A 27,524-nucleotide genomic window follows, 5' to 3' on the forward strand; every position below is an offset into this window, starting at 1 on the left:
AATCATAGTCCTCGCAAGCTCTACCCCCCCCCCCCCCGTCTTTAGCGACCTGCCAACAGCCGTTTTAGCCTTCCAGCACCGACTACAAAACCCTAGACGAGTTTCAAAGTCTTGTGTGGCAGCCCGCGATACTTGTCAAAAATCGATCTGAAGCTATCTGTTGCAGTTCCTTGAGGTTTTACTCTTAGTAAGCTTGAGCTGTTTCTTGAGTTTTTTTTGCGGTAGCAATTTTAACAATGAATACCTGTCTTTCCTAGAGAAGACGACTTTTGCTTCCATCTTAGTATATTGTACCTTTTTTGGGAAAAAAGGTTCATTTTACCTACTTTGATGGCACCAAAAACTCTGACTCATTGGCAACGCTGAGTACGATACCGTTTAAATAAGAAGCTTCACATCCATGCATAGTGTTTTAATTTAGACTGCATTCGTTTCATAAAAAAATTTTGAAATTAAACTTAGATACTAAAAATGGCAGAGCAATAAAAAAAAATTAATCAGCTTCTACAATTCAACTGCTCACTCAGCACTTGTTTGAGTCTTCGCAAAGAAACCAGTTCTTCCTCACTAGTCTTGGCCTTTTCCAAGAGGTTCAAGCGCTCGAGAGTAAGCTGACTGTTCTTTTCCCTCTCTGTTTCCAAGTCCTATAAGAGGGAAAATCAAAATAGGCTACTAGACAATCACGAGTATGATGGTGCCATGGTGCCAAGTCTAACGATTTTTCTATTCGTGTTCATGGTGCCAAGTCTAGTAGAACACTACCATCGGGAGTGATCTCCCAATAGGTTTCAATTTGAAATAGTGATATTAACATAACATGTGCATGTTAATAGTGATATTAACATGAACATGGTGCCATGAACGATTTTTCTAATCATACTGATAAAATAAAATTTCATTTTCAAAATAGCCATCAAAAGCAAAACCTGTGGATTGAACTCTTCTTGCCAATACGAAGATCAGCTGCAAAACGTTTGGGGGTGGGGCTTACTATATGGTCCTGAGAAAAAGACCCGGCAACTAAAGCTTCGATGACTGTCGACACCCTATGCACCATCAATGACTATGGAGGCTTTTTATTGGCAAACAGTTTTGGCAAAATTGCATTTCTTATAAAAAAATAATGATAATGCAATAAAAACAGAAAATATGATAAATAAACAAATTGCGATAAAGAAAGAACAATTAAGATAAGCAACAATTAAGGTAAACACGAAAAAAACATAAGATATATAAAAAAACTTAACAAACTTGAAAGGCAAGTGATCAAAATACAAGCAAACGAAAATAACTATTAAATATAAAAAAAAGCTTCATTATATAATAACAGAAAATTCTTAAGCCAGATACACTAGTAGTGTGTAATCGGAAAAAATCGAAAATATAGAATATGCACCATTTGTAAAATATGTTCTTACTATGTTTTGCTTCCGAACTTCTATATTGCAATATTAGCTTCTCATTTCTAAGGCAAAAATCAGAAATCATAGGCAGTACAATAGCACTGCCTAAGTAAAGAGCGATGTGGGCACAATGTAATTTTTTTTTTGTAGACCAGGTCAATTCGTATCGAAGAATTTGTCGTAAAAACTTCGAAGAGGACTCATTCGAATAGAAATTGGAGGGGCTAGTGTTTCAATAGCCGACAGTGATCGGAGGGCAACTAACCTCCCTCCCACGCCCACCGTTCCCCAAACACATCCAATCAAAATTTTGAGATAGCCATTTTCTTCAACTTAGTTGAAAGCTCTGGAAATTATGTATTTGAGGATGACACCCACCCCCCACCCCCACATACCTCAGGGCAAGAGTTGTAAGTTATGCCCTGGGGGCATATAAGGTTTATATAGAAAGGGTGATCGTATAAACTTCGGAGGGGGCTCATTGGATTGCCAATCAGAAGTTGTGGTGCCCTTTTTGAGATTCAGTGATCGGAGGGTGGATATCCTCCCCCCTCCTACACACACACCTCGTATATTCCGGAACTACATATGATTGAAGTTTTGAGATGGCTATTTGTTGTTGTAAAAATATCAAAAAGGGCTCATTTGATTGGAAATTGAAAGGGCTAGTGCTCTTTTTAATAGTCAAAAGTGATTAGAGGATAAGTAACCCCCTCTAACGCCCAATATTTCCCCAAACACGTCTAATAAAGCCTTTTAAATACCTATTTCGTTCAACATAGTTGAAAGGTCCAGAAATTATGTCTTTGAGAATGACAACCCCCTCCAGCCCTCAGGAAAGGGTTGTAAGTTATGCACTTGGGGCACATAAGGAATATATAGAAAGGGCGATCGTAAAAACTCCGGAATGGGTTCATTTGAATGGAAATCAGATGTCTCTTTTTAATATTCAGAGTGATCAGAGACCCCCCCCCCCCACACACACCTTGTATTTTCCCGAAATGCATCTGATAGAAATTTTGAGATTGCCATTTGTTGTCATAGAAACTTCAAAGAGCTCATTCGATCGCAAATTGAAAGGGCTAGTGTTCTTTTTTACAGTCGAAAGTGATTGGAGGGCAGATAACCCATCTACCGCGCCCATCATTTCCCCAAACACATCCAATCAAAATCATAATATAGTCATTTTGTTCGACGTAGTTGAAATGTCCGGAAATTATGTCTTGGAGGATGACAACCCCCCACACCCCTCAGGGCAAGGGTTTTAAGTTATGCCCTGGGGGCACATAAGGAATATATAAAAGGGGTGATCGTATAAACTTCGGAAGGGGCTCATTGGATTGGAAATCAGAAGTTTTAGTGCCCTTTTTAAGATTCAGAGTGATGGAAGGTGGATACCCCCCCCCCCTCCGACACTTCGTATTTTCCCAAAATGCATCTGATAGAAATTTTGAGATGCCCGATTTATTGTCGTAGAAACTTCAAAAATAGTTCATTCAATTTGAAATTGAAAGAACCAGTGTCCTTCTTAACAGCCGAAAGTGATTGGAGGGCAACTAACCCCCTTCCCACGCCCACCATTTCCCCAAACACATCCAATCAAAATTTTGAGATAGCCATTTTGTTCAACGTAGTTGAAAGGACCATAAATTATGTCTTTGAGGAAGACACCCCCCCCCACATCCCTCAGGGCAAAGATTGTAAGTCATGTCCTAAGGGCATATAAGGTAGCCTATATATAGAAAGGGTGATCATATAAACTTCGGAAAGGGCTCATTGGATTGGTAATCAGAAGTTCTAGTGCCCTTTTCAAGATTAAGAGTGATCGGAGAGTGGATAACCCCCCCCCCCCTCCACACCTCGTATTTTCCCGAAATGCATCTGATAGAAATTTTGAGATGGCCATTTGTTGTCGTAGAAACTTCAAAAACAGCTCATTCGATTAGAAATTAATAGGGCCAATGCCCTTTTTAATAGTCGAAAGTAATTGGAGGGCAACTAACCTCCCCTCCCACAACCACCATTTCCCCAAACACATAAAATCACAATTTTGAGATGCCATTCTGTTCAACGTAATTGAAAGATCCAGAAATTATGTCTCTGAGGACGACAACCTCCCCCCCCCATCCTCCCCACAGTCCTCAGGGCAAGGGCTGTAAGTTATGCCCTGGGGGGCATATAAGGTATATATAGAAAGGGTGATCATGTAAACTTCGAAAGGGGCTCAGTGGATTGGCAATCAGAAGTTCTAGTGCCCTTTTTAATGTTCACAGTGATCAAAGGTTGGAACCCCCCACCCACCCCACGCCTCGTATTCTCCCGAAATACATCTGATAGAAATTTTTAGATGGACACTTGCTGTCTTAGAAACTTCAAAAAGATCTCATTCGATTGGAAATTGAAAGGGCTAGTGCCCTTTTTAATAGTTGAAACTGACTGGAGGGCAACTAACCCCCCTCCCACGCCCACCATTTTCCCAAACATATCTAATCAAAATTAGTAGATAGCCATTTTGTTAAACGTAATTGAAAGGTCCGGAAACTATGTCTTTGAAAACGACACCCCCCCCCCCACAGCCCTCCGGGAAAGAGTTGTAAGTTATGCCCTGGGGAAATATAAGGTATATATAGAAAGGGTGACCGTATAAACTTCGGAGGGGGCTCATTGGATTGGTAATCAGAACTCCTAGTGCCCTTTTTAAGATTCTACCCTTTCTAAGATTCATAGTGATCGGACTGTAGATAATCCCCCCCCCACACCTCGTATTTTCCCGAAATGCGTCTGATAGAAATTTTGAAATGGCCATTTTGTTCCGTAGAAACTTCGAAAAAGGCTCATTCGATTGGAATTTGAAAGGGCTAGTGCTCTTTTTATTACTCAAAAGTTATAGGAGGGCGAAAATCCCCCCCCCCCCGCCGATCCATTCCTAAAACACGTCTAATCAAAGATTTGAGATAGCCATTTTGTTCAGCGTAAATGAAAGGTCTGGTAATTATGGTTTTGACAACCCCCATACCTTCTCAAGACCAGAACATAATTTGCACTTTACTAAAAACAAAATAAATTTTAAATGTTTTCAATTTGTTTTTAATTGTTTAAAAATTTTATTAGATATATGAAGGGAGAAGTCCCCCGCCTTGCACTCCAATTACAGTGCGGGTGTCTGATGCCCTTTTTAAGAGTAACAAGAGATCGGAGGACAACCAGTCCTTCTCTAAAGCCCAATGTTTTTCAAAACGCATCCAGTCTAAACTTTGAGACAACCATTGGTTCAGCATAGTAGAACGGTCCAGCAACTATGTCTGTAGGGATATTAGACATGTCAATGCCCCGCAATTATGCAATTGGCACATTATGCTTCAAAACTAAATATTGCTTTAAAATAAATCAAAAGCCATTGTGTTTATGGTTGCCAATAAGATACCTCAGCAAGATATCGAGAACAACTGGGCGTATTAAGTTGAAACTTTTGGGGATACTACTATTACTACTTCTTCTTTTACAATTTAAATAAATAATAAGAGTGTAAATGCATCCAGCTTGTCAGAGAGCAAGAATTAAATATTTTGGAGTAATATCAAGTTTTATTTTTCAGGTCTCCATCTGGAGCTATAAAATTAAATTAAAAATACTGAGTGTGTCCGAATAAAAAATATCTGAAAAAGGTTATCCGACACGCAATCAGCAATCTAAACTATGTTTGTCTATAGAAAAAAACTGAAAAGATACACAACATTATTTTTTCCATGAAAAGGACTATGTCAATAAAAAACGAACAGAAATTAATTTAAAAACTTTCCACAAGACAACTTTCTCAACGAAAAGTAAAGAGCTCCATTAAGTCAAGAATGAGCGGAAATAAAGTAAAATAATCTTCCAAGCGTAAAACTACCACAAATCATTATAAATAAATAAATGAAAATAACAATGAACATAAGTTAAAATATATAACCGACTCAAACTCAAAACGAGCAAAAATTAACATGAGTAGGGCTGATTACCCCCATGCCTTCTCAAAACCAGAACACAATTTGCGCTTAACTGAAAACATAATACGTTTAAAATGTTTTCACCTTTCTTACTTTCATAAATAAAAAATAATCAAAACCTTAAGGAAGAAATGTCAGTATATGGCAATTAAACTGACAATCCACGGTTATTTGTTTTTTGTTTGTTTTGTTTTTTGTTTTAATTTATTTTTTCTCATTCTTGGCTTAATGGAGCTCTTTGCTTTTCATTGAAAAAATTGTCGTGTGAAAAAAGTTTTTTAAACTAATCATTTGTAAAAAAAAAACGTCGGCTACAGGCGCGCTTTGTCTTAAGGACGGTCAAATTCCAATTCAGTCTCGTACACATAATGAGTTACAGGCTAGGTATGAATTTGTAATTAGTGACTTTAAAATCAGTTATATAACAACCTTGGTGGAAATAAAAAAAAACATTTGTGAAATATGTACTTACTACATTTTGCTTTCACAATACTATACTGCAATATTAGCCTCAGGACATTGTAATTATTTTGCAATCATGCTAAACATCGAATCTTATATTTGATTTCAGTAACTTCAAAAATCCTTAAATATCAATTATAGTGGGAATCAAATACTAAGTATGAGATATGTGCATATTGTCTTTTGGTTTAGGATACTTATTTGAGCATTAAGACCATTCCCTGAGTAGCCCATGAACGATCATGGTTCGACAGAGGCATAGCATATCTATATTTGTCAAGTTAGGACGGGGGGGGGGGGGTCACGAGTCAAACAATAAACACGTGCTTTTGCATGTGAAACGTGCATTTGCTGTAACAATCAATCAATCAATCAATAAACCATGATTTAGAACAATCACTCTATTCGTTGGGACCATTCCTCAAATAATTCCTGAGCAACAAGGAGTTGGAAAAGGTTCAATATGTCTATAGTAGTGAAGTGGGGGAGGGGGAGCTAGAGCCTCACGGCCCTACTTTATGCCACCCACTTGTACATAAAGCGAAGATCAACCGAGTGAAAGGCTTCACTTTCCTGGCTAGCATTGTTAATATGGATGAGTGACGATATAAAAACTAAAATAGCCAAGACACAGGCTGTTTTCTCACAGTTGAAAAATTTGAAAGAACAGGAAGATAAGCCTTTGAAATAAGACACTACAAGTTATGGTAATCACACGTGTCAAGTATGTCTGTGAAACATGGGCCATTCAAAACGTTGGATATTCTAAATAGAGTTTGTCTAAGAATAGTTTAAGTGCTCATTTGAATGACAGACCTAAGAGTTAAAAACAAGTACCTGATATTACTGGACTTAAAACATATGGACTTGCAAAAGTACTCGAGTACTTAAATAGTTTTAAGTGCTCGATTGAATGACAGGATTAAGGGTTAAAAACCAAATACCTAATATTAGGTTACTGGACTTAAAATATATGGTTGAGGACTTTTTTACTTAGGACCTAAAATTACTAAAATTTTTACTTAGGACTTTTTTACTTAGGAATTAGGACTTAGAGTATATGGTTGAGAAAAAAACGAATTGAAGGAAATATAATCTTCATGAGAGAAAATAAAAAGCGAAGCTCCGAGCATATTACGGAGGAGAAGCGTACACATCTTTGTTCTCCTCAGGCAGGATTCGTGTTGTGACGAATTGTCAGCATTAATAGTAGTTATTTTACAAAAATAAAATTACCCGCACCAAAAAAATTTTATATTTAATTGCACTGGAAATAGTTAAGCATATACTAAATTTACAAATAATTTATTTGCATTTAAATGGGTTTGAGGAAGGGGGGGGAAACCTGAATTATTGTTGATAATGTATACCTATTAAAAGTTTAATTTCATCATTTGATGAAATTTCTATTCGTCTTGAGTTTCATTTCTTTTTTTTCTAGTAATTTTTGTTCGTTTTAAGGTTTAAAATGACTCTTTAACTCTTATTAAAACTTTCTATTTAATATAATTAAAAAGGGGATTTTTTTTTCAGTATTTTCTTCTCCTGTAAACTTCAGTGTCAGAAGCATACAGCCGTTTGAACAGAGGGGTTAAATAAAATAAACAAAGGGGGGGGAGGGAAGTATATTGAAAGCTGTACCATTTCAATGTATAACTTGTCCCCCCCCACCCTGTACCATCCTTTTCCACCCCACCCTCTATCACCTTTGGTTAAAACAGTATCCATACCTTTGTTAATTCCTTGAACTTAGATACAAGTGAGGTTTTTTCTTCACTAAAAGCTCGCTCTAGCTTTTGACGCTTTTTCTCTTCATTTTTAGTAACTGTAACGACTTCACCACTAAGTGAGTTGACTTCTGCTAAAGCCCTGGTTAGTCCTTCTTCTTTTAAAGCAAGCATGTCTGTTAAGTGAGACACCTGGTTTCGTAAGAAAGATATCTCTTTCATACTAATTTTTTGCACCTGTAAGAATTAAACATAAAGCTAAAAATGAAGCTATTGCGCTGGCAAAAAAAAGACAGTCAAAGCGACCCATATCAGTTTCGGGTCCAAATATGATTAATCCTAACACTTTATGGATGGGTACTAAAATTAATACACGCTTGGCTAATTCTCTCTGGAATTTGTGTCTACTTCGCGTATTAAGGGGTAATAACGTGTATTAATTTTGACCAATGGCTTGTCACTGCCTGGCACAAGTCCCACCCACAGATATTGACATCACATCACAGTAGAATTGGTATTTGATTTAAAAACCGGGTATGCCAATGGGAGGAGGGGGGAGACTAGGCTTTGAGAATTTTTCTTTTTTTAATATTTTTACTGAAAAATACACTACTGGCAGAGTACAATACACTGCTTTTTTCATTGAAAAAAATAAATAAAATAAAATAAAAAAAGCAAAATTACCCTCCCTAGATTTTGAAAAATACATTTCATGAATTGACAACCCGTCAAGTTTAAAAAAAACACTACTGGTAGATTTGAAGGGATATAGTGTCTGATGATATTCCCCTATATTTGTACGGTTATGCAGAACTGGCGCTTTGCTGTAAACACAAAAACCCATGCATAAAACATAAGAACACTTTATTTTTATATCGTAAAAAATATCCAAAAGGGCTTTGTATTTTTAATCTACAAAAATACTTTTGTGTTTTGTGTTTTCAGTAAATTTTTAGTTTTGCATGACCCTATAAATATCGGGCGAAATATCATCAGTCTGTTTGTTTGTCACGGTTATGGAAAACTAGCACTTTACTGTAAACACAAAAACCCATGCATAAAACATAAGAACACTTTATTTTTATATAGTAAAAAATATCCAAAAGGGCTTTGTATTTCTAATCTACAAAAATACTATAGTGTTTTGTATTTTCAGTAAAGTTTTAGTTTTGCATAATCCTATGAATATCGGGCAAAATATCATCAGTCTGTTTGTTTTCATTAGTTTCATAAATGTGTATTGGTTGCGGAGCAATAATTTGGTCCAACTTCACTCTTGACTTGCATCCAATTTCTAATTCCACTTCACTCTTAACTTGCATAACGAAATTATATTTTTTTTAAATGATTTTTTTGCTCGTTTTTAGTTTTAAAAAATACATATGTAACTTGGATATCACTATTTGTAGTAGCTTGCGAGAAATAACAGTGAACAATACGAGACTCGTTACCATAATCAGAGTCGGCCACTTCATTTTTACATGTCTATTATTGATATTATTATCAGTTATTAATTATATTGCTATTAATCAGACGGCAAATGTAAAAAAAAAAACAAGCTTGGAAACAAAAACTTGTTATACCGATTGCGAACTAGGCTAGTCTATGGAGATATTTATAAAAAACGAACAAAAGAATTTGCTGACAGAAAAATATTATCTGTCATGGATTTTTAATCCATGTTTATGGCACAAAAACTGGTCCTACTGCTTAGCTACATTAATAGTTGAACACTGCTCTTCATATTCTCTCCAACGGCGATTCCATTTCTTAGAAAGAGAAAAAAAAAAAAAACGTGGAACAACAAAATCAACCAAATTTGGTGGGTAAAGAGGGGGGGGGGGGGCTGTGAGGCATTTTGATGGGAAAATACTAAGGAAATCCTTTGAGTAAAAATTTCCTGATTATAATAGAATAATAATTTTTGGAATTTTGTTTCAATTTCACAAACACTCTTTTTTCAAAATAGGATTTTCACGGTTTACACAAGCTGTCAGTCAGTGGAGAAGATAATAAATTGTCGATACCTTTCATCATCTTTTTCATTCTATTCAGTAGAACATTTTTTTTTAAGGAAACTTCTCTACGATTTTGTTTTTGTTTTTCATCTATAACGTCTCTATGGTTTTTCGTTATTATGGTATTTAATATTTTCGTATTCCGTATTTCTTATTTCATTTTCCGTATATATGGTATTTCTCTATGGCTTTTTTTCATTTTTCATCTATCGCGTCTGGCCAGTGTGGCCTTGAAACGTATATACTGCATTATTATTTTAATACCTCTTCCTTTTTCTCCTCCAACTCAGTAAGCCGGTCAATAGTTTCAGCCAGCCTCTCTTCAACCGATTTAAACTCTCCTTCTTTTATCATTAAGCGATTCTGCATGCATACAAGCTTCTCCAGTTGCCTTGAGCTTATTTCCTTCTCCTTTTTCAAAAGCAACCGATTCGTAGCAGTACTTTCTTCCAAAAATCCTTCAAGGTACTTGATATGTCTTTCTAGGCTATTTAGTCGGAGCTCGTAAATGTCGCTCAGTTCTGACGCAGATGGATGCTACAAACATAATGATTAAATATAGTCATTGCAAACTATCTGCCTATATAATTCCCTTATTTCCGTAGCTATTAGCTCTAAAAACTATTATATGATGTTATACAACGAGTACATGAAGCCTGAGCGAGTATTTCTCATTATTAAACGGTCAGTAAAGTTCATTAAATAATGACTAATTACAAGTGGTTTTAACAATGCCTCATCCACAATGTGATATTACTAATATCGAAATTTTAGCTAGCGCTAATTTGAACCAGTCAGATTATTTATAGGATTTCCTGATTGGCTGAAAAATCCTTCGGAAAATTCTGATTGGTTTAAATTAGCGCTAGCTAAGTCTCGGTATTAGTAAATCTCAACTGGGGGAACGAGTCGAAATTTGCATTAGTTTTTTTTGGGAGGGGGGCGCGGCAGGGGGGGGGGGTGGTAAGATAACTTCAAATTTTTTTCTGGGAGGAAGAGGCAAAATAATTTTGTTTTCAGTCCTCAAAAGAGAGCATTCACTTACGGTTCAGCCTTAGTCATACATTTGCACGAGAGGTCGTGAGTCTTACATAAAACAAGAGCAGTTAAAGTTAATTCTCAAATAGCCTCATTTGTATTGAGCAGTTCCACTGGCAGGTTGGGATAGAACACGTACCCAGAGCGAATTCGTTCAGCAAAATGTAGATATATAGAAAGTAGATGGCACTTAACACTAAACAGTATAGCCTATGAATTGAAATACACACTACTCTCTAATTCAAATTAATTTACGAATAAAAACACTTTTTAGAAGACCTGACTAAAAGGAAAAAAAGAAACAGAGGAATAAATCAGCCCTTAACCACTGCTTGAGGATGGCCAAGATCTTATTCCAATTTACAGAAAATTTAGAGTATTGGGATAAACAAGTATCAAACAGTTCGTGAAAACGAACTGTAAGTAAGGAGCAACCCGGCTCAATAATAACCGAAACTCTAAAAAACGGAATTTTCATAACAATAGATATAGCAAACGAATTGGATTTTTATGCTGATTTTAAATACACAAGTTTCATTAAGTTTAGTCATGCCCATCAAAAGTTACGAGCCTGAGAAAATTCTCCTGATTTTTGAAAAAAATGGGAAAGACCCCCTAAAAGTCTGAGAAACTTTATGAAAATCATACCATCAGATTCAGCGCATCACAGAACCATACCGCACAGCTGTTAAGCTTCTATCTGCAAAAATCTGGAAATTTATATTTTTCGACAGAACTAAGATCACGGTTGCGAGTTTTTTTTTCGCCATGGGTGATCGTATCGACCCAGTGGGCCTAGAACATTGAGAGAAGGCTCATTATAACGAAAATTAAAAGTTCTAGTGTTATTTTTAAGTGACCAAAAAATTGGAGGGCAACTTGCCCCCCTTCCACACCACTTTGCCCAAAATTGTCCGATCAAAATTCTGAGATTGCTATTTTGTTCAGCATAGCTGAAAGGTCTAATAACTATGTCTTTGGAGATAAAATGGCCCCCCACAGCCTCTGGGGAAAGGTCAAAGTTATAGTGCTTATGCATTGTTTACGTATAGTATTTGTTATTGGAGAGTATGCATATATTTTTTGGGGCGGGGATAAGAAGACAAATTTTCTGTTAGGGGACTTTGCACAGGGAGAATCTTCCATGGAGAGGGAAGTTTTCAAGGGATGAAGTTTTCAGGGGAAATTGTGTACTGGAGGATTTGCCTGAATTCCTATACGAAATTTCTTTATATGTCTTGCTCTCTGTTGCTTTTTTGTGTAGATGTTAAGGGTAATTGTCCGGGGTAAATTTTCGCCGGGATTGAATTGTCCTGAGGATATTTCCGTGGGAAGGGGGATTTTTCAGTGGAGGTTGAGCCAGATTTCCTGGCGATATTTGAAAAATGATCAGAAATTAAACAAAAAAACAAGCTTTTTCAACTGAAGGTAAGGAGCAACATTAAACCTTAAAACGCACGAAAATTATTACGTATATGAGGGGGTTTCCCTCTTCTCAACACCTCGCTCTTTACGCTAAAGTTAAAATTTTATGCCAATTCTTTAAAAACGACTCCTAAAACACAAGGGTCGTTTAATTAGAACAATAAGTAACTTTTTCAAAAGTGCCGAAAAACTTCAGCGCGAAGAGTGAGGTGTTGAGGAGGGGGCAACCCCTCTCATATACGTAATAATTTCTGCTCGTTTTAGGTTTTAATGTTGCTCCTTAATTCCACTTGAAGAAAAAACTTGTTTTTTTTATTTAATAAATAATAAAGATAACCGTAGCTGCTCACTTTAAGTTTTTTTTTTGTGTGTGTGGGGGGGGGGTTATCAGTTAGTTTTGTTGAGGGTTGGAGGATCTCAAATGATTCTTGTTTGCTTCTGAATGTAGCTGAAACACTGAAGTCAACACTGAATACATGAAGTCAAAATAGTGAATAGAATCAATAAAAAAAAACTTAAAAAATAAAACAAGGGTTACTCAAGGGATTAAGCAAGGGAAGGAAATTAATAGCGAAGCATTAATTAATAATAAAAGTTAACGTCGCTTTCCCGACATAAACGAAAAAAATAATTTGTACAATTTCAAAACACTGGATTTTCCCTCTTTTTTCAAAATGGAATTTACGTTCTGCGAATGAAGGATGACAGATTGCCAAAAATTGTCCTTTTTGGCCAACCGCCTAGGGTCAAACGAACAGCAGGTCGTCCCCAGTTAGGATGGGAGGATGTCACAAGAAGATTTAAGGGAAATGGGAACTTCCTAGGAGGGTGTAATAGATTAATAGATTATGTAACAGATTGAATAGATTAGGATGTAGGAGCAGCGTGCGTAGCTGTGTTGGCCTCAGGCGTTTTGGTGCTGCGGTGAGTAGTTAATAATAGTAGTAGTATACACGTTGGCAGTCAGTGAAGAAAACGGGAAAGTGTAAATACATCTTGCCATCTTCTTCATTCTCGTCAGTTTCGTTAATGAGAGAGATTTAAGTAAGTTGATAATCGGTCACTGAGGCTCAGTTTATTTTGAAATAGAACTTGCAACTTTTGCCATTCGTAGATTTGATACTAAAGAAAACCTATAAAGATGAAATGTGCAAGAACGTCTCCTACAGATACATAGCTTGATTAGTAAATAAATAACATAAAGGGTAAAATAAACACTAAAGAAGAACGGACACAATGAACAAGAAATAGATGGGCAAAAGAGGGAAAACAGATTCCGCATTTAGAGAGAAAGTAAATGAACTGTATAAAATTTCAGCCTTTAGAAAACACTATGTTTATGCTTAGAAGTTAGACCAGAAAATAGTGAAAAATGTATACACTTTGCTGGTTCTCAACTGGGATGCACGAACGCTGGGGTTAGGCACGTAGGTAGGATTTTTATTTTTCGGGGGAGGGCAATAACCAAAATTTTGGGATGGAACAATAAAAAAATATTATCTGATAATTTGAATCAGAAGTGAAAGAAAACTAAGAAAATTTAGGGAGAGTCTGGGCCCTGAGGCCCCACCACCATGCCTGGGGGGTTCGAGAAAGGACTCAAAATGGATTTCAAAAATGATACCACAAAACTACAAATACAGTACCCTTAATTTGCTTGTCCGAATTCCTAAATTAAATTCCCTTTTTTAATAGGCCCCTTCAGACGGAACTTCGTTCACACAGAATAATTTATATAATATTTATACAGAGCATATAATAATTATATAATTCTATATCATAATAATAATAGGATTATAGTAATACAATTCTCTATATAATAATTTATATAGAGCATTACCGTTTCCTGCAATGCTTCTACAGTGCTGAATTTGCACCTACAGATAAGGGCATATTTTTCGACCGAACAAACACTTTTATATTTATTATATTTGTTATATGTTTATATTTATTATCTTTATATTTATTATACTTATTATTTTTATTAACTTTATGGTAGAACTATAACGACAGATTGCATTTTGAGGTAGATGCCTATTAACTTGAGAAGTTTATACTGCTACGGTTTATTTTACTAGGGACAAGCTGCTATATCAAACAGGATTACAAAAAAAGTGAGATAAAAATTTCACAAAAAACTTACCGTGGAAATTTTTTCTTTGACGTGATCTAAAATCATATCGATGTCTCTCAGTTCAGGTGAATATAAAAATGTAGACAGAGACGGATTCTGTGAGTCCTCGCATGTTCTTCCTGTTACAACAGACTGCTTCTCTTCAAATTTTAAACAAAATTCTTCTCTATTATAAAAATAAAATTGTTATAATAATTCAGTTATAAAAAGAAGGTAATTCAGATTATTCTAATGCCCTGAAAAGAGACGAAAAATTTAGTTTTCTGAAGAAGCACGTGAGCTGAATCGGTCTCAGGGGAGGGGGGGGGCAATCTCAGAAAAACAGAAAATAAGCGGACTAAATTTAAAGTTTAAGAAATTATAGAAGAACCGTTACGATTGTGAACAAGCTTTATTCTAAAGATTAAAATTATAATCAGAACACACTGAATCAGCCTGTATATGAGAGGGAGGACTACCGTCCCCTTGGACCTCCCACTGGTAAGAGGTCCTCCCACTCTAACTTTGCGTTACAGTGTTTCATTTCAATGCTTTAAAAGTGAATGCTCCAACACGAGAGCAATGTGGGAAAAGTTCTTTTTCCGAATTTTGAATACGAAGGGGCTCATTTAGTTGCTTTACTTTAAAGTAGTGTTTTCGGTTCGTTTTGAAGGGTAATCGGTAAACGAAATACTTACAGTTATCAGCAGACTGTATTTGTTGCATTCTAAAATGTTTTCAGGAAAACTTCTGCTATGTTTTAACTTTCCACTTCGTTCTTTACTTTTAATTTAAGTACACTTGGTTTTATTCATATAATACATACAGAATAGCAAACATACTATTGATATAGACTGAAAAATCTTTTGAGATCTACAAAATCGATTTCGAAGTTGAAGTTCTGTTAAAGCTTTTGCGTTCACTTAAATATTCAGCCTGAATTCGTCAAATTGACAATCATAATACCAAAAACTTATACTCCAGCCCTAATTTTCCTGAATCAAATTCAAACGTTTACATAATTAAAATTTGTTGTGCCTGTAACGAAAAAAAAATCTTCCCATGCAAGATTACGAAAATCCTTTCAAGTAGGAAACGAGCCAGTTTGAAGAATTGACTGAAATTAACTTTTACCCATCGTACTAACTTTAGCAGTTCCTGAAAAACAACAAGATGCTTTTGCTCCCTCCCTCTTGATTTTGAAAGATTCCCCTTTATAATGTTTTCATTGAAAATTACCTTTTCTTTGATACTGTACTTTCATTGAAACAAATCGAAAAATCGAAAAATTTTCCCCTCTCTCTACGTTTTTGTAAATTGGCACCCCTGTCAAAATAGGATACAGAGGATACAAAATAGGGCCCCAAGGCCGGTTAGATACAAAATAGGGGATACAAAATCCAAGAGGATACAAAATAGGGCCCCAATTTGGTAACTTTAGAAACTCTCAGTGAGATATTTGATATGGCGTCAACATCTGTTTCTCACAAATGCATACACAGTACTCTGTTCGACGACCTATCTTTACTTGTATCGCCGTTTGTCGAGCAAATGCAGTAAATATACAGAAGCATGTTACGGTCGGATCCCCTACAAGAAAAGACATCCCGCACTAAGGACTTGATTAACATTTTTTAAGGAGCTACACCTGTATTTGGAATGGTCCTCCGAGGAAAGCTATCCCTGAAAACTCACCTTTTGATTCCCCTTAAAAGGTTCAATAGACACAACTCTAGGAAGAAAGACTAGGGAAAAGAGTGGATAAGTGCCATATCAGGCTTAAGTTTTTTGGCAACCTGGCGCTATAGAATTGTCAGGCAACTTGAACTTTGTCTTAAGAAGAGAAAAACTATGATGATCTATTTATTACCCATTATAAAAACAAGAGAAGTGGCAAAGCACAAAGAAAAAAAAACATGGAAAGTACAAGTAAATAAATAAATAAAATAAACAAATCTACAGAAGCAAATACATTAAAAGAATCAAACAAGAATATGATACATATCTAACCACAAATAAGCCTTTTCTTTTCACTCTGCATCTAAATTTTTATCGGACATCAAACTATTAATAGCACAAAACTTATAGGCAATTCTTTGGTTTCTACAACGCCTAGGTAAAAACAATAAATGCTAGTAATAACGAAAATACATAACTCTTATATTAGTATACTGAAGTCTAAGCGTAATGGTTATTTCACACTACAGCGTAGAATTTTTCAAGCTGGCAAAAATTGAGACTTAGTTATAATATGTTGCGCAGTTTGTTCCTGACTTAGGCAGTGCCAACTAGACACGAGTTCTACATGGGATTTTACGTTATGCAAATTAGGGTTATGTTATGGAAAACTCAACACAGCAGCAACAAAAGGACTTTCTGGATGAGCAAACAAAAAGTTTTGAAAATGAATTTTTAATCGAAAGTCATTTTAGTCAGAGCTGGAATCTTCATCTCCATTCCATATTTTTAATTTCCAAATACTTAGCTAAAGATGATTTTGACGGCTTTATATGATGACTATAATGATTTTGACTTTTTACGTTACTCTAGTGCGAAAATACTTGTTTAAGTGTGAAACATAATACTAAACATGAAGTAACCTAACCACTTAGCAAAGACAATTACGTACGTAGTGTGAAAGCCGCCTAAGAATAATACCTTTGAAATCCAGGGAAAGATGTAATCTTTAAAACTGCAGATTTGATACGAGAGCCACCAACAAGTAAGCCACACGCAAGAGCATCCATGATTTTGCGTTCAGTCATCAACTTAGAAAATTCACTGTAGAACAATGCTGATCCCTCACTCATAGTAGCCACTAGTAAAATCAACGAAATAATTACATTGCACAGCCCTTCGTCAAGTGGATGTGATGAGTAATCTTCCAGCATGCGCTGCAAAAGGCTGCTAATGCTCTTTACAGGCAGCTTCTCTTTAAGGATTGGTTGCAGAGTTTCTTGTTCAGCTAATAGTGCAGGGTGTTAAGGAAATATCATGCTATAATATAAATTGTAGAAAAGAAGAAGCAAGGACAAATTATATCGTATATTCCATACATTAAGAAAAATAAAATAGTAAAGAAACACACCAGAAAAAAATAGCCATTTATCATAATTTTAAAGAAAATAGTAAGGATTTTTTTATTTAACACAAAAAAATGAAAACACAGGAAAGAAGTATTTTTCAAATCTAAGGTAGGGAGCGATTTTAAACTTTAGGCTACACAAAGATTATAGAGGCTAATCCCCCCCCCCCATCGCCCAATAACGCTCCCTGAAAGGAAAGTGAAAACGGAGTTTTTTTTAGTCTGATTTCAAAACTGAAGGGTTTCCAAAAGGGACATCAAAATCTGAGGAATTATTATTTAACTAATTATTCAAAGTACTATGGATAGTGTACAGACTCATTAAATAAGTAGCCTACTAATCAATTGTAGAAGCAATGAAAGCATTACAAATATTTTGGTATTAAACTTTAAGACCTCAAAGAATAACGATACAAGGCTTTTACTTTGTACTTATATTACTATGCGAATGGGGCAATGAGTAGATGGTTCGTTTACACATTGCGGTAGTCCACGCAGAAATCCGTCCGTATCTATTCGAACAATGACCCAGAAAGCGCTACGTTTTAAGGAAAGGTTTTCAAATAAATGCAACAGCGTGACCCTCCTCTGAAAGCTGCTGAGCATTACAGAGCCAAATGACACCATTTTTCTTGGTTTTCTCCTAGACTGGATGAGCAGTATCATAGAAGTTGGGGTAGCCTTGAGCCAATGTTATAAAATCATTAAGTTTTTAATGATCCATAGTAATGGTTTTATTCATTTAAAAATCTTGCCAAGAATCTGTCCTGATTTGACCAAATTGTTACGGAAAGCTAAAGAGTTTTTTCAAGCACGAAAACAGACGGAATCTCCCCAAGGATTGCTAAATCTGGACGGATTTCCACAATGTGTAAATACACTAGAAGTCCGTAGACTAACTGTTATGTCTCAAACAAAAGGGCCTGGCTATCCAATTTACAACTTTACATAGTCAAAAGTAAGTGTTTAGCGTTTAGTCAGAAGAGTTGCTGCTCAAAAATTTAAAAAGAAATTTTGTATCAAACTTAAGAGTGTGTAGAACAGTAATATGGCTTTATTTTGGTTTATAGTACACATACTTATGTTTGGTAGTCATTGAACAAAGGGTATAAAGAGACATTTACTGTCCAATCCTAGATATCTTAATCCTCAGACCACATTATAGCCACAAACGTCAATATATTTAAAATTACGCACTACAGCGCCAATTATGCACTCTGTTCATAATTTCTCGAGTGGAACAACGCATAACTTTCAAACATAAAATATTCAATTTACCAAAGTCAAGAGATTACTTTTTGAAACTAGAAAGATGGAAGCTTGAAACAAGTGTTTCGAGCCAATTTCTTGCCATTTTAATTTTCTGATTCTGAAATACAAGTGTCACTTAAAACTAAGAAAAACCTCTTCATTCAAAACCTCTTCAACCCATTCATAAAACTTGGCTTTTTTTTTGACAGATGTGACTATGGTGTGGTTCGGGCATAAGACAGCAAATTCAGTGCTATACCTTTGCCACCTGGCATAGTTTCTCCTCTAAACATGTTGGACTGCTATCCTTAACTACACTTTTTTTTGCCTTTCATCCCCCCTCCCCCTCTTGGAAGAAATCATCTGTTGGTCCTGTAAAAAATTTGGAATTAGTAAGATTCCCAAGATTCCAGGAGACTTGCTTACATTCCAGGCCTAAGAACAATATTTACTGGGATTTCAGAACATGATCCCCGCCTGAAAATCCTCTAACACACTCTAGAGTTTTAGCTATGCATGACCATGCACAGTGACTTGGATGTACTTCATTTGTGATTGCACACACCTATGAATCTAGAATATTAGAAAAGGATATCAGTCAAAATAGATGCAAGTCCAATATACTCTTGAATTGTGGCGTCAGATTCAAATTCAGAAACAATACTTCTAATTAAATCAGCATCCATCAAACCTGGTTCCTTCTTCGTGACCAATTCAAGCATTAAAAAACGAGTAATTTTCGTCTCACGCTTGGCTGGAAAAGATTCAAGTAGCTCCAAGGCATCCCTTGGGGAGAAAAAATCAACTTCAAGCAACTTCAGGCAATTCTCCAACTTCATTTTGGGCAAGCAACAATATTCTAAGGCTTCCTTTTTTAGCTGACTATCACTTTTGGCAGTTTTCATAAACTGTGGTGAAGCCTCAAATAAGTCTATAACAGCTTCAATAATATTCTGCCTCCTTTCTTCTAATCCCACTTTAATTTGTTGCAGCTTTTTTGATGAAAGTGATGGATGCAGCTTTGATCCACTGTGATTGTATAGAAGTATTAAAATATCAGTATAAAGAAATGAGAATGAGTCATCAATTCCTCGCTCACGAACAGCCTCCTCGAAACGCAAAAAGTCTCTGAATCGAGTTTCTAAGCTTTTCAGCAATTGTTCATTCTGTAAAATGTTCATCAAAATTGACAATGCTGGAATCTCTAAATCTTCCTCTTGGTAAATAACGTACAATAGCAGATGTTCACACAAAATTTCCACTTCTCTAGATATTCTACAATGTTTTAATAAAGTTACAACTTTAATAACTTTCAAACAGGATACTTTAACACATTTTTCAAAATTCCCAGTAACAATATGGACAAGAGATGGGAAAAGGATTTCTTGAACATCTCTAATGGTTTTCAAATCTGTGTTCTTAGAAAAAAAAATTTCAGCATTCTTCAAAGCTTCTTGTATCAAGGCAGTGTTCTTAGATTGGATAGACTTACACAAGTCAATCACAATATCCATCTTTTAACCTCACGAGCGATGATCCTAAAAAAGAAATAAATAAATAAAACCATCAGACCTCCAGTTCGAAAAGTAAGTAGATCAAGGTTGAATCAACACAAAAAAAATACCTTTAGGCCTCAAAATACAAAAAAGGTAAGCAAAATGAATTAGAGCTACAGAACCACCATGGTCTCGGCCAAACTGCCCCTCTCTAAGCAAAGAAAATAACCATAAAAAAACATGCTTTATTAGCATTCATTATTTAAAAATCTTCAATCATAGAATTCCAAAAGTAATATGCTTAGCTTTTGGTACAATCCAAATGACACTATCCATTTGGGGGCTTTCAGGGGGGTTCATTTAGAGTTTAAATTTGTTATTCATTGTAATTTTTTGTTCTTCATTCATGATAACTCATGTTTGTTTTTACATTTTCGTCTTGGATATGCTAGTTTATGCCCATTTTAAGTTTAAATTCCCTCTTCAGTTTTTGAGGGAAATTAGGTCTAAAAAATTTAATTTTGTTTGTGTAGTATTCGTTAACGCAGATTGATGCACTAAAGACGGAGTTCTCGGAACTTAGTCCTTCGACAAGTAAACAGCAAAGCAGGGATCTGCTTTGCTCAACTATCATGGTGGCTGAATGAACCACCAACCACATGAATGGTGGAATGAATGAGTGGTGGTTGAATGAACCACCAAACATATGGTGGTTTAACCACCAACCATATGATGGTTTAACCACCATGTGGTGATTGAATCATTGAAAATTCTTTCTGGCACATTCATAAATTATCTTAGAATAGCATACGATCACGACATTAGTGGTTTAGGGGGAGGCGAAGGAATTCCATGGGATTGAAAAAATATAAAATAGAAGGAGCTTATTGTCAGTTGTAAAAAAAAACTGGGGGAGGGACAGCTGTCCCCCAGCTCAGGACTAGAACCATCACTGGATTCTGATATCAGAAGTTCTTGCTTATAGATAACTGAGAAAATTGCCGACTGTATTCATCAATTTTCGGTCAGCTTGCTTCTCTTAAGTTTAATCTGCGTGGGAAAATTCTGGCAAAGCTTTAAACAACTGTTGCTCTCCGTCACTGACTTCATGGATCCACATTTTGGGACTGCTTCATGCAAACTGAGACTAAAACCTTCGCCTTTTTACAGTAAATCCTTCAAATGCTTGAAACATATTTGCCTTAAGATCTGAAAATATGATAATCCTGATTGCTGTTGTGCCATTGATTGAAAAAATGCCTAAAAAAGGCGATTGCACCATTATTCGAGTTTTTGCCTCTACACCTGATTTACAAGTAAGAACAAGAAATATTGCTTAGCTTTTTGAACAAATCGGTATTCGATCATTTTTTTTACTAAATCATTCTGATATTTCAACTTTGGCAACTTTTGCCAGTTTTTTAGTTTTCGTGTTTTCGTTTTCATTTATTGACTCTGGATATGATTTGGAAAACAATCAGAAACAAAATAAAAAAAGAGCTTTTCAACTGAAAAGCAATGAATAGATTTGAAACCTATTTGAACAGATTATTCTTTGTATGAAGTGGACTGTCTCCTCCTTTGCTCCTTACTCTTTACTGTGAAGTTTGTTTTTTTTCCAAATTTTTTAAGAAAATTTGCAATTGGAAGAAAAAAATTTTCAAAGCACTAGAAAATCTTTGTTTAATGTGCAAGGTGTTAAGAAGGGGGCAGCCCCCCTTATAAACAGAATAATTTATATTTGTTTTAAGTTTTAAACTTGCTCCTTACTCTAGTTGAAAAACCTTTTCTATTTGTTTAATTACATTTCCTGAAACTGTAAAGTTTTATGAATATAATACTTTTGGCAACGCAGATTAAACTATCAATATTTCAGTGATCTCTGTTTGGATTTTGATGGGTAATCAAACAGTTCGTGGCAACAAACTGCAAGTAAGGAGCGACCCAGCTCAATATTAACTAAAACTCTAAAAAACGGAATTTTGGTATCAATAGATATATCAAAAGGATTGGCTTATTATACTGATTCCAAATATATGAGTTTCATTAAATTTAGTTATACCCATCAAAAGCTACTAGCCTGAGAAAGTTTGTCTGATTTTCGAAAAAAGCAGGTCATAGCCCCTTGAAGTCATAGAATTTAAATGAAAATTACACCATCAGATTCAGCATATCAAAATACTCAACTGTAGACGTTTCAAGCTCATATTTGCACAAATGTGGAATTTTGTAATTTTGCCAGAAGAAAGATCACAGGTGCATTTTTATTTGTTTTTTCCCCAGGGATGATCGTATCGAACCAGTGGGCCGTCGGGAGAGGGCTCTTTCTAACGGAAATGAAAAGTTCTAGTGCCTCTTTAAAGTGACCAAGAAATTGGAGGGCAACTATGCCCTTCCCAAGCCACTTTTTTCCCAAAATCGTCCGATGAAAATTTCGAGATAGCTTTTTTGTTCAGCATAGTTGAAAGACCCTTGAACTATATCTTTGGATATAGAATGACCCTCTACAGCCCCTGGGGAAAGGTTTTTAAGTTATAAAATGTGTCCATTGTTTTATTTGTAATATGAAAGTATGCATACATTTTTTGGGTGGGGAGGGGAGGACTAATTTTCTTCTGGGAAAATTTTCTATTGGGAGGGAAGTTTCCAGGGGACAAACTTTTCAGGGGAAATTTGACACTGGGTGAATTGGCCAGAATTCCTATACGAAATTTCTTTATATGTCTTGCTTTCTCTTTACCGATTCGATTTTACGTGTGGAGATGTTAAGGGTAATTGTCTGGCATAAATTCTCACATGGATTGAACTGTCCAGAGCATATTTCTACGAGTGGGGGGTTTTCCATGGAGGTGGAGCCAGGTAACCTGGCATTACATAAAAAATGATCAGTAATTTAAAAAACAAGTTTTTTTAACTGAAAGCAAGTAGCAGGATTAAAACTTAAACAAACAGAAATAATTATGTATGTGAGGGAGGTTATCCCCTCCTTGACACCTTGCTCTTTATGCTTAAGTTTAAATTTTGTCCCAATTCTTTAAACACGACTCCTGAAACACAATGATGGTTTAATTAGAACAATAAGTAACTTTTTTTTAAAGTGTCAAAAAACATTAGCATGACGAGTGAGGTGTTGAGGAGGGGGGGCAATTCCCCTCATATGCATAATAATTTCTGTTTACTTTAATCTATAATGCTGCTCCTTACTTTCAGTTGAAAAAACTTGTTTTTTTTCTTTATTTAATGAAGCTTAAAGACAAAAATTTTTCTAAAGGCAATGGAAAATGTATGTCAATTAAAGTAAAAGGATATAAAATGAAAAAGTACGGTAAGTAATTACAAAACAAAAAAATATAGAAAACAATAGCCTACTTACAAAAACTAAGATATAAACTCCCAGCATTCAGTTCTGTTGAGCAATGTTGAAGCATTGGATGGATATTTTTTAACAATATCGACAGTTTTGAACTTGGTTATCAAACATCAAAATACTTAATGCCTTTAGACTCAGTGTTTATAAAAACTAATGCATTATCAAAATAGTTTGTTTAAAGTAAAACATTAAAACTTCGATTAAGAATATCAAATAAAAATTTTTCAATCAATATTATAAATTTAATTTTGAATACTAAAAGTCAGTATATTTGACACCTTTATACTTCATAACTGTAAAAAAAATTAAATCTTTTTCAAAGTGACAAACCCTTTTTCAAATGTTTTTTTTTTGTTCCAGCCAAATCATAAAGAAAAACGTTTATGCAAAACTGGAAAGCAGTCACTCTGTCACAAATTAGAACTTATGTTTTCCTTATTAAGGGTCAAAATCTATTGGCAGGCACCCAACAATAGACCAACACACATTTTTTCATTGTCCTTTTTTCCTATTCTGCTCTCTTTCCTTTGATTTATTTATAATGACTTTATAGTTATAAATTTCAATGGGGGGGGGGCCCCGCCCCCCTGTCAGCGCCCATGGATTCCTTGCAACCTAAAGTGATTTTGAGAGATGTATTTATTGTATTATTGAAATGTCCACTGGGAAATAGTAGAATCCAAGATTTTTATACACAAGATGCAGCATGCCTATTATTCTTCCAACAAGCTGGAAGTGGGAGGAAAGTGTTAAGGGCTCACAAGTCCAAACTGGTCCTCTAGTGATAAAGTTCAAATGATATGTGATCTTAATTCAAACAACTTACAACATCTGTGAAGGTCAGCTCACTTTATGACTCTGCTAATATAGGCTACAATGAAAACAATGTTGTGACTATGCTTCAAACAAAGCGCACTCAGATGGTATCTCCATCAAAAGATTGGCAGAAAAAGGGAGCATGGATGTTGGAGGGTCCATGACTCCACAATATGCCTCTAACTATACAAATTTTTGTATCCTTACATAATTCTAGCCCAAACAGGGTGCAACATGCCAACTTTTCTACTAAAAGCTGTTTCATTTAGAAGAGAGGAGAAACTGTACTGTTAGGAATCATAATTATCAAATTTGAAATCTGGTTAATTTAACCACCTCTAAATTTTAAATAAATTAAAATAAATTTTAAATAAGCTAGCATATTCAAAGCTCTGTTTTGAGTGGAAACTTCATAGAGGGCTCATTTGATTGGAAAATGAAAGTTATAATTCACTTTTTAAGAGTCAAAAGTGATTGGAGGGCAGCTAGCCTCCCCTCACACTCCATTTATCATTTTCCCAGAGGCACTTCATATAGAAGGGGTTGCCATATAAACTTCAAAGGGGGCTCATTCGATTGGAAATCAAAAGTTCTAGTGTCATTTTTAAGAGTCAAAAGTGCTCAGAGGCAGCTAGCCCCCCAAGCCCTTTTTCCCCAAATACATCTGATAAAAAATTTGAGGTAGCCATTTTGTTAACAATATTTCAAAGATCATATAACAAAAACTCCTTTACATATGGCCATTTCATTAAAAACAGTTCAAAGGTCAGATAAGAAAAACTTCTGTGTCAACACAACTCCCCACCCCCAGGGCCTGGGGTTGTAAGTATTGCTCTGGGGGCATATATGGTTCTTATGGAAGGTATGCTACTATAAATTTTGGGAGAGGGCTTATATGATTGGAAATTGAAAGTTCTTGTTCACTTTTTAAGAGTCAAAAGAGATTGGAGGGCAACTAGTCCCCCTCTCCACGCCCTATTTTCCTCAAACCCATTTGATAAGAGCCTTGAGAAAGCCATTTTTTTAAAATAGTACAGTATGATAACAAAAACTCCAGTGTTGAGACAACCCCCCTTGGCCCAGGGGGCAGGCATTGTAAGCTATGTCCTGGGGCCGTATGTGGTTCTTATGAAAGGCATGCTTGTATAAACTTCAGAGAGGGCTCATTTGAATGGAATTCAAAGTTGTAGTTCATTTTCCCAGAGTGAAAAAAGATTGGAGGGCAACTAGCCTCTCCCGCCCTCCATGCCTTTGGGTTTATGGGATGGATAAACCCATTTGATAAAAATTTGAGGTGACCATTTTGTTAAAAATAGTTCAACCATCAGATATTAAAACTCTGGGGTCAACACAACCCCCCAGGGCCCAGGGTAAGGCATTGTAAGTTATACTCTGGGGATATATATGGTTCTTATAGAAGGGATGCTCATATAAACTTAACAGAGGGCTCATTTGATTGAAAATAGAAAGTGAAAATAGAATAAAATTGAAATATTACAAAATATATCTTTTGCTTAGCCTAAATGAAGTAGGCTACAACAAATTTAGGTAAATTTGCAGGTGGCACAACAATCCAGCTAGGGTGAAAGGAAAACATCATTTGATGCCTTTTTTATGCTCTTTCATAATTCAATAGTCGCTTCTGTTGCAAATTGTCTCTTGAGCCCTTAAAGGGGCCCCAAAGGTTTTTCATTTTTGTAACAACACAAAGAAGTTATCAAAAGTAGTTAAGTTATTGAAAAGTTATTAAAAACATATCACTAGTTTATAAATAAGTTGTTCAAGAGTAATATATTCCAAAAATACTTATTTATAACAATTCAAACCTCATTTATTGGGACACAAATATAAACCGTTTTCCTAATATTTCAAGTTTTTCAAATGCCATTGACAAAAATAGTGCTGAATTTTCCAATTCAAAACTTTGCTGTCAACAATTCAGGGTATATATTTGAACCCTAGGGGGGTGGGGGTTGTAAATTTCATGGTAACTTTGCAGTGGACCATATAATTTAGCTAGGATGAAAGTGAAAACATCATTTGATGCTTTTTTATGCTCTTTCATAATTCATATAAAATATTTTTGGGGCCCCTTTCAGGGCTCAAGATGTAATTTGCAACAAAAGTGATTGGTAAATTTTTTGGTATTCATATTATTGACCTACAAATAAAGTAAAAATACCACTCAATGCTTTTTTTTATGCTCTTTCCAAATATAATAATCATTTTGTTGGAAATGAATTTTACCCCCACCCTTATAGACACTAATTCAGGGTATATATTTGCACATTACAGGGGTGGGGGTAAATTTTATTTCTGATGTAAATAAGAGGTAAGCTTAAACTCCCCCCCCCCTAATGTGCAAATATACACTCTGAATTGGTATATATAGGGGTGGGGGTAAAATTCATTTCAACAAAAATTATTATTATATTTGGAAAGAGCATAAAAAAACGTATTGAGTGGTATGTTTACTTTATTCATAAGTCAATAATATGAATAACAAAAAATTTGCCAATCAATTATTTAATTATGAAAGACCATAAAAAAGGCATCAAATGATGTATTCACTTTCATCATACCTAAATTATTGTGCCACCTATAAATTCACCCAAATTTATTTTCAGCTTTGCAACTTTGCTCAATCCCAATTTATGAGGTTTCAAAAATCTGCAAATATGTTTCCTAAATTTAGAAGAAAAAAAAACATTGATATTGCTTAAAATTCTACTCAAATAACAGGAATTGGATTTTCAGAACTAAAACCAGAGAAAAAGAAAGTGATAAGTGAAAATTAAGGTAAAAATGTTGTTTTGTAAAAATTTCAATAGGCTAGGCCTAGGCAGCCTACATAGACTGGTCAAGTAGGCAAATTTCTAAGACTTAGAAAGAGGGTTAGGCCTAATAGGTTTTAGAAAATTTGTAATAGACCTTCCAAGAGTATGTTTTAGGCCCTGGATTCATTAGGCTACTGAAAGCTTCATTTTCATAGCCTAAGCCCTTTCCAAGATAGCAAAATGTAGCTAAACTAGAATTTTACCCCAATAATCAACAACATCTTAAGCAGGAAGAATTCTTCAAGCGCAAAATCTAATTTATACAGAAAAGAATACCAATCAAACACACACTTTTGTCTTTCATATTGAAGATCACCTAAAATTGACCAGTTCAACCCAGAGGCAAGAGATTCATCCTAAAATTTTGTAAGTATAATAAAAAAAAACTTGCATTTGACTTGAAACAAAGGTAATACTATGCCTGACTATGGAATTGTTTAAGGGCGCGTAGACGAGTTGTTGTTGAACGCGAAATCACATGAACAACTAATTTT

At 35.3% G+C, this 27,524-nt stretch overlaps 1 protein-coding gene across 2 annotated transcripts; it reads right to left on the reverse strand.

The window, feature by feature from the left end:
• Positions 1–397: 397 nt before the first annotated feature.
• Positions 398–27,524, reverse strand: LOC148953472 (uncharacterized). 2 transcript variants are annotated; one of them, XM_089087705.1, is made up of 7 exons: positions 27,422–27,524; positions 19,107–20,049; positions 16,834–17,146; positions 14,206–14,362; positions 9,864–10,136; positions 7,585–7,818; positions 398–644 (listed from the first exon to the last, which is right to left on the reverse strand). In XM_089087705.1, exons 2-7 carry the CDS (start codon positions 20,023–20,025, stop codon positions 498–500), a joined length of 2,043 nt encoding a protein of 680 aa, XP_088943831.1. In that variant the 5' UTR covers positions 20,026–20,049; positions 27,422–27,524; the 3' UTR covers positions 398–497. The 2 variants fall into 2 exon arrangements, with proteins under 2 accessions (XP_088943831.1, XP_088943832.1); XM_089087706.1 differs by having other exon boundaries at positions 27,457–27,502.

This window comes from Artemia sp. Qi Xiang Cuo, chromosome 4 (assembly GCF_049724085.1).
Source record: "Artemia sp. Qi Xiang Cuo chromosome 4, ASM4972408v1, whole genome shotgun sequence".
NCBI lineage: Eukaryota > Metazoa > Arthropoda > Branchiopoda > Anostraca > Artemiidae > Artemia > Artemia sp. Qi Xiang Cuo.